This window comes from Falco punctatus (assembly GCF_963210335.1).
Source record: "Falco punctatus genome assembly, chromosome: 1".
NCBI classification, from domain to species: Eukaryota; Metazoa; Chordata; class Aves; order Falconiformes; family Falconidae; genus Falco; species Falco punctatus.
Genome location: NC_137580.1, coordinates 120,430,790 through 120,438,922, shown reverse-complemented (window position 1 = coordinate 120,438,922; position 8,133 = coordinate 120,430,790). Strand labels below are relative to the sequence as shown.

General features: G+C 47.7%; 1 protein-coding gene across 1 annotated transcript; it reads left to right on the top strand.

Annotated features, from left to right (window-relative positions):
* On the top strand, positions 1 to 5,227 carry LRRC59 (leucine rich repeat containing 59). Its single transcript, XM_080378338.1, has 7 exons — positions 1 to 193; positions 418 to 477; positions 993 to 1,151; positions 1,469 to 1,573; positions 2,100 to 2,172; positions 2,641 to 2,814; positions 3,345 to 5,227. Exons 1-7 carry the CDS (start codon positions 89 to 91, stop codon positions 3,587 to 3,589), a joined length of 921 nt encoding a protein of 306 aa, XP_080234464.1. The 5' UTR covers positions 1 to 88; the 3' UTR covers positions 3,590 to 5,227.
* Positions 5,228 to 8,133: the final 2,906 nt, after the last annotated feature.

Below are 8,133 nucleotides of genomic sequence, written 5' to 3'. Positions count from 1 at the left end.
GGGCCCGGTGCGGACGTGGCCGCGGAAGTGTGTGGCGGGGCCGGGCCGCCCGCAGCGCCTGACGGCCGGGCTGGGGGCACCCGGCGCCATGTCGCGGGGCGGCGGGAAGGGGCCGAGCCTGAAGGACAAGCTGGATGGCAACGAGCTGGATCTCAGCCTCTGCGACCTCAACGAGGTCCCGGTCCGGGAGCTGGTGAGCGCCCGCCGGGGCCGGGGCCGCCAGACGCGTGGGAGGAGGGGGCTGCGGCCTGGCCTGCGGGTGCTTGTGGCGTCCCGGCCGGGGGTCGCAGGCCGGGAAGGCCAGAACCGGTGGAGGTGGCCAGGGGGACGCCGGAGAAGCCGCAGGGGCTGAAGCAGCACCGGCAGCAGGGCAGGGCTGCACCCCGGGGCTCACCCCGCGCTTTGTTTCTCTTCCAGGCCGCTCTTCCAAAAGCCACTATATTGGATTTATCCTGCAACAACCTCATTTCCCTGCCGGTAAGGTACCAGAGAGCCTTTGTGGGGACGGGTCTGCTGGGAAGTGTTTAGAAAAGATAACTAGTGCCTCAGTAAAGCCTCCCCGGGAGGTTTGGGGCTGGCGCTCCCCTCACCCTGAGGTGGCGGAATGGCTCGGCCCCAGGGCCAGGCCCGCACTGGGGTGGGTTTGGCAGAGGCGGGAGAGAGCAGGGGTCTGTGCTGGGTGGAGGTTGTAGTTTCAGCTGCCAGAGGGTCCCCGCGCTAACACAGACCTGTCCCCAGCAGTGAAGACTTGGATTTGTTCCCTTGTACAGCCCTACATCACCCTGGCAGTCAGTCTGGGTTATCTGGCCCACTGTTCTCCATCTTCAGAGGCGAAGGAGGGGAGTGATTTACTTCTATCACAATTCCGTAGTAAATTAAGGATTTGTGGCTTATGTGACGTGCAGGCACTCTCCACATCCTCCCTAATGAGGTTTCCCCATCTAGGTGCTGACAAGCTTTTTTTCTGGGTTTTGTTTGTGTTTGGTTTTTAGTCAGACTTCTGCAGTTTGATGCATCTGGTGAAACTGGATTTGAGTAAGAATCGGCTTCAACAGCTGCCCTTGGACTTTGGCCGCCTGGTCAATCTGCAGCACCTGGACCTTCTGAACAACCGTTTAGTCACCCTGCCAGTCAGCTTTGCACAGCTCAAGGTAAAACACTGTGCTGGGCGGTTATGTAAAGCTTTGGCATGCAGTCCAGGGTCTTGTGATCCTTCTCAAGTTGATTTCTCTGGTAAAGCATCCATCCTGCTGACTACCCGTTCCAAAATTCAGCTGGCTCTGCACCGCAGCTCAGTGGAAATTACCTTGCTTCTATTGAAGATGTCTCTGCTTAAGCTCTCCTTGTCTTCTGTACCTGTTTCATTCATGTGAAAACTAAGTAGTTCTTTGCTTCTGCTTTGGATCTCTCAAGTAATTGCAAGACTACAGTGCTCTTACAGCCTTCCCTTTATCATTTCCTTCTGCAGAACCTGAAGTGGCTGGATCTGAAGGACAATCCTCTGGATCCTGTCCTGGCTAAAGTAGCAGGAGACTGTCTGGATGAGAAGCAGTGTAAACAGGCTGCTGTCAAGGTAAGGAATCTGCTTTTATTCTTTTTTTCCTTACTTGGCTTTGTTGGCGGTGGTTCTTCATCTTTTAGCTTAGTGAGCTGGGCAGCTGCTGCAGCAGTTTGAAGTTTCTTTAGCCAGTGAGGTGCAGATTCACTGCACTGACTTCACTGCTTCTCTGCCCATAGAGAGCAAGCTGGTTGCCAAGAAAGTGGAGGCATAATCGGACAAAATAATCCATGTCCAGACTTCTAGTCCAGAGCACAAAAATCTCTGAAGAATTTCTGGCAAATTGTAGGCTTTACATAAATAGAAGTGTTCTGTGATCCTCTGTATCAGCTAGCACCGGTTTCCCGCATTTGTTTTTTAATGAAAAGACCTGTTTCTTAACCACAAAGATTCATGTGGGAAGGTGTGAGCTCTCCTCCTCTTGGGAGCCATACCTGTAGGGATAAGTCAGGGGTGGTGGTTGGCCCCAGCTGACTGTATTGAACTGACTGTGCAACGAGCCTTCTGCAGAGACTTCAGGTTGTTTTCTTGGACCTTGAAGGTACTGCAGCACATGAAAGCAATCCAGTCGGAGCAGGATCGCCAGCGGCAACGGAAGCTCCAAGCAGAGCGAGGTAAGCACCAGGAGCCCTGACATGCTGTCTGCTGAGGACTGTTCTCAGTCTCTCTTAGGTGCCCAAATGTACTGACTGCCATCTAACAAACTGCTAAAAGTACATGTAACTATGAAAATCCTGAGGACTTAGGGAACAGTGGGATAGAAGGGCTGGAGGGAGAAGGATAGCAGGGGATAACTATGAGATTTCTTGCCTGAATAATAGTTAGCTCTCTAGATGGAATGCACTGTAGATTACCTATTAAAAATACAGAAGAACAACAAAGGATTTATTTTAAGGGAAGCCTAATTCTGAGGGAGCAAAATGCAAGGTATGTAATGTAAAAAAAAACACCCAAAGATAAAAGAAGAGAATAGTTACTTGATTGGTTTCCTCTTCCTGATTGGGAACAGATAAACAGGTAGTAAGGAAGAAGGCAGTCACAACCCTTTACATAAAAGGAAAAAAATTCCTATTAATCCCCAGAAATGGAGAAGAAGCGTGAAGCAGAACAACGAGCAAAGGAGGCTCAAGAGAGGGAGCTGAGGAAGCGAGAGAAGGCAGAAGAAAAGGAACGCAGAAGACGGGAGTATGATGCTCAGAAAGCTGCAAAACAGGAGATGGAAAAGAAAACTAAAAAAGAAACTGTGCAGATCCGAAGTAAGTGGTAGCCATTTTGGGTGGGATTGCATCAGATTTCATCACATTGCGATGCTGCCAGATTTGCTTTCGTGCAGCCTAGGTACCGGGAAGTGGTGGAAGTGGAGCAGGGGGAACCTGTATGACTTCCAGTAAGCGCTACTGGTGTTCCCTTTTCCCCTTAATTTGTGTTCCTGGTGAACTGCTGAGCTACAAGAAAGTTCAGCTGTTCCTAAGGAGAACTTACCTCCACTCATTTCTTTTTAAGTGTACTGACCTGTATGTGCAAAAGCAGGTCTTGTGTTCCACAAAGGTGCTTTATACCCTCTTCAGTGCTGACCATGAAACTAAATTTGAAACTTTTCATCCTAAACAGTTAGATCCTGCACATCTACTTACTGAACAGTTAAGTGATGAAAATTCATGACAAACGACAGCTGCAGCACAGGCTGAAGTATCTCACCCGAACAGCTTGTTTCTGAATGTAGACTATTAAAAAGATACTTGATGTATTCCTCACGTTCTCTGTCTTGTAAACGCTCTCATTACAGAGCCTGCCTCCAGTTCTCGTCCTGCTCAGCCACCCCGGCACAAGCACTCCTGGTCGCGGTCGGTGCTGAGAGTCCTGCTCTTCGTGCTGTTCTGCATCCTCTGTACTTTGGCCACCTGCAAGCTGACAGAGCTGCAACATCAACCCCTGTGCATCAGCGTGAACACTCTCTATGAGGATGTGGTAGCCGCTCTTCAAAACCATAAAACCCTGCAAAATATGCTACAACAGAACTCGCAGCAGTGATTGTCCTGGACAGGCACTTGCTTCGTCAGCATCTCCTTCCACCATCTACGCAGCCAGAATTCCTATGGAATTGTGTTCTGATGAAACTGCTTTTAATCAGTCAGCATTGGTTTGCTGCTCCACTCCACCCAGAGCAGAGTTATTGTTCAGATCATCTTTGCCATGCATGTTTCACAGTTGGCCTGTAACTCCCATTATTTGCCCACATTAACCTAAACTTGCTAATACTTCTTACCTCCACGGGATGTTTACCTAGATGGTGAGACACAGAAAGCTGCCAATCTGTATGAGTGGAAAAAAACAGCCCTTGCATTATCTGGGTGGCTATAGCTCTATCCTGGAGGTAGGAAGGTTTTAATACATATCCATTCCTTGCTCTCATTTCTATTCCTGCTAAAATTGGTGATACAGCTGTACGGGAGTAATATATTAAGGCCTACTCCAGGACCAATTACAAGTGTGTAGGATGGCTGTGCATCTGTATGTTGGAGTGCAGAAGCTGATTTACTATTGAAAGGAGCTGAATTTTCAATACAACAGTTTTCGCAGCAGTTTGTCTGAACTGGATGTTTATGTTGCTAATGCAGTTTTTTTTACTCGGGTATTTTAGAAACTGTCAAAAATTATTTCAGAGTAAGTAAGTGTAGTTAGAAATCAGTATTTTAACCAGCTAGTGCTGACAAAGCAGCTGCAGCCGCGGCAGGCAGCACTGGGTGGCACTGTGGCAGCACCACAGGAGCAGACAGGCCAGGGTTTTGCTGGGGGAAGGCTGGGGGGTTTGGTGGTTTGCACCTAAAGAAAACTCACCTGCACAAAGGCCTACAAATGAATTTATAGTTCAGAGAAATCCCGAGGTCTTTCATATCCTTAAGAGCTTTGTGAGCGTGTACACAAAATGTTAAGCGGAGGTTTCAGAGAATATCCATGTGACGGACTCCACTGAGACATCCTACATTAGTTACCAGAATTGCTGCCTCCCATCTAATACCTGGGATTGTTGCTGCTAAGAGTAGTGCCACAAGGAAAAAGCCTGTAGCATTTCATCCCAAGGTCATCAAGGCAGTAAGCTCTCACCTTTTTGTAACCTAATGGTAAAACTGATTCCCCAAGTATCACAGAAAAAAGCGACAGCAAGAGTCAAAGGAGGGAAGGGCTGCCTGCCTCTGGCTTAGCAGTATGTATTGTTCTCTAAGCTTCCTTGAAACAGTTTTAGGCTTTGCTTTTGGTATTTAACTCATTCTTTAAAAGTTCCTTGCTTAACTCTCAAGAAATGCTCAGAAAAATGGCAAACAACATTCAAAGCATTATTTCCTCTCTGCAGACATTCCTGCCAGCATCTGTTGCTTTGCCATCTTAAGTATGCAAATGCCAGGCTAATAAGATTTACCGGTTAGGTCAGAAGCGTGCTACTGGCCAGGCAAGGGCTTCGCCAAATACCTGCTTTTTTCTTCGGAGGCATTGTGGTTCCAAAGGGTAACTTACACACACTGGAAGTTTAATTCACTCTGGGCACTCATCTCCATAAGTGCTGCTGTTGCAGACCTCAACTGTCCTTGTGTGCCAGTCCACAAGTGCTAATGGCTTTGTAGACAGGCAAGCATGTTCCCCAATCTAATTAAAAGAAAGCTTTTTCTGCCAGCTGTTTAGACCTCATAATTCCAGCACATATAATCAGATTTCAAGACCCTCAATAGATTAAGCAGTCTGGACACTGAATCAAGGCAGTCTAAATTTATATCTGAAAAATAGTCTTACTCATTCCCATCTGCCAGAGTGGAAAACTGACAGTCTTATTTTATGAGGTAAAGTTCTTCCACCTCACACGACCAGTTACTGGGGGTGGGGGGTGGGAGGGCAGCACCATGTTGCTGTAGCGTTAGGATTTCTCACACTGGAGGGATAAGATAACTACTTGCAGTTTAGGGTAGCAGTAGAAAGTATTCAACATGGGGCATACCTGTCTATATTCAAGACAGCATGTTACAAAGCAGAGTTTATTATTCAAAATTGTTTATGAAATAGAAGGAATTATCAATACTATAAACGGTGTCCAATTCACGTTCTGATGATGTTCACCGCCTTTCTTCTGCAAACTCCAGCCGTTCAACAATTTCATCCAACCTTCTTCTGCTACAATAAAGTCTTGAACTTGGATCTTGAACTTAACGTGGACCTTGAACTTAACTTGGATCTTGAACTTAACCCGGACCTTGAACTTCAGACTTGAACTTGGAACAATAACTTAATTATCTAAGCGTTTCTTCCCAGAACAAAACGGAATGCCTAAACCAGTCAAACTGTAAGAGCCTCCTTCCCTGGGGCTATGGATTGTAATTCGAATAGAGAGAAGGGTTGTAGGAAGTGGTCGGCTGATCGCTTTGTCGGGAGAGGTCCAGTCTAACTGCCTGGAAGGTCCTGCCAGCGCCACTGCGCGAAGGGATGTTGACCAGCAGGCTTTCCCGCTCTGGCTCCGAGGTTAGGTTGTAGGCCTAAAATCAACAACAAGGAACAACAGTGTCATCCATTTGGATACATTGCTCCAAAAAAAAATAACCAAAGCTAGGCACCTGTGACTGCTCTACCCTTTCACAACACAGTTTTTCACCTGGTCCCTCACCAGGTCTCTTTGGTGAGCCGACAGGCTGATGTGGAACTAGTAGTGCTCCCTCAGGAGCCTGCTCTGTACAGCCAAAAGCAACGGGTGCCAAGGCATCCGTTCCTTTGCTGCCTTACTAGACATCTCCCACAGAATTATCATGTCAGCTACCAGTTACGTTATTTCTTCCACGCCTTACGTGTGTTGGCCGTCTGCGCACAGTACTCTGTGTTCCTGAGGCAATCTCACCTGGTACAGAAGCTGAGGAGAAGGGAAGGCAGCCGCAATAGCCTCAGCCATCGCAAAGTTGACCTGCCTAATTTCTTCTAACTGCCACTTCCAAACTTGCAAGAGACCATTTACAACACGATCCACCTTCGGCCCTCCACAGCACCCCGGACCCGCGTAGAAAGGCAAGTCCGTCTCCTCTTGTGCTCGCCTAGGGAGAACAAAGAATGGGAAAGCAAGTAAGACAATGAGGCTATGAAGAAGATCCTATCCCTGCATCGGTCATTGCATTGGCGTCAAATGCTGAAAGTCTGACCCTCTTTTCTTTACATGCATTACCAATTTCCTTGCTTGAGACCCAGATTTCCTACTGAAAAGGGAAACAATCCTGTACTTGGGAGCACTCCTGACATAAGCCAACATGCACACAGAGCGCTATGTTGGCATGAGAGAACTCACTTTCTGTCAGCCAGTGAAAAATTGTTGTCCTGAAGTACAGCCATGTAGCTGCTGTTCCCTCCAGTAACTGTGAAAGTGCAGCCTCTACGAAGACATGGCCAAACCTCATCTGCCTGCTCACCTGAATGGTGCTTCAGCTACAGCTTTGGTGAACATGGTGACAAATTCTCCAAGCTCCTCCCAGCTCTGAAACATCTGGATTTGGACTTGTTTGGACACCTGCAGATCCACCAAAGCCTGTAAACCACAAATGGAACAGTTACTCTTGTCACATCGAACACCACTCTTGTCTGAAGCAAAAAAGGGTCACAGCTTCTTGTTACAGGATGAGAACAGCCACTCTCTCCCCATTTTGGGAACAGTTAATTTAAGGGACTGAAGGATTCAGGGGTGGCATGCCTCCTGCTGGTTAATACCGGTTTAGTGACGTTCCAGCTGCTGCAGCTCTCCAGCGGCAAGCTGTCATTTCTTGATGTAGCCCATTTCGTGGAACAGTGTTCAAACAAGAGATGATGGCTGCATGCCTGTTTTACAGCTACTTACTTCTTGCACATCCCTTCTGGTTATGCCCAGATTTCTCAGGCTTCCCTCTTCCTCTTCCTGGTTTACACTTGCTGCCGCCTGTGGTGGATTCTTTCTTGACTGACTTCTGAGAAACCCAAGAAGAGCAAAGTAAGGCTGGGAACTCTTTCACAGGTATTCCCCAGTGGTCACTGTGGTGACAGGCTGGAGGGGCCTTTGCTTGTGTTTCTGTATAGTAGGGGAATAGTTCTGTGTGGGATCAGCCCTGAGGCTCCAGCCGTTGCTACAAGGAGTTAACGTAAACGCCTATGGCGTTTGTCAAGGCCAGAGACAACACAGAAACTTTTGGAGGGAAACAAGTTTAACCTGAAATATTCTTCTACTCCAACGACTGCCAATGCGATAATTTTCTGAGGCATCGCCTCCATCATGTAAGTCACGTAGCCCGACAGGGTCGTAAGCTGTCCCGCAGAGCCCTGGGCCACCTGCAAAGAGCAACAGAAAAAAAAGGAGTTAAACCATTCTGAGATGCACATGTCAGTGCATCAACCTACGGCTCTGATTCTGCAGATAGGTCTGCAGACGAAAAATTCTGTTGGCGCTGCTCTTTGGGGGCAAGCAGGCAATACTTGATCTGGTGTAAATTATGGCAGAAAATTTAAAAACCATCACACTCGATCTGACCGTGTTGCCTCTTCAAAACTGTGTGAAAAAATTGTAACTAAGAAAGCAAGCTGGC

Excerpts from the sequence above, each read along its gene's own strand:
- LRRC59 (XM_080378338.1), top strand. The coding sequence starts at position 89 with ATGTCGCGGGGCGGCGGGAAGGGGCCGAGCCTGAAGGACAAGCTGGAT. Across the intron at positions 194-417 it reads AGGTCCCGGTCCGGGAGCTG|GCCGCTCTTCCAAAAGCCAC; the intron begins GTGAGCGCCCGC and ends TTTCTCTTCCAG. Across the intron at positions 478-992 it reads ACAACCTCATTTCCCTGCCG|TCAGACTTCTGCAGTTTGAT; the intron begins GTAAGGTACCAG and ends TTTGGTTTTTAG.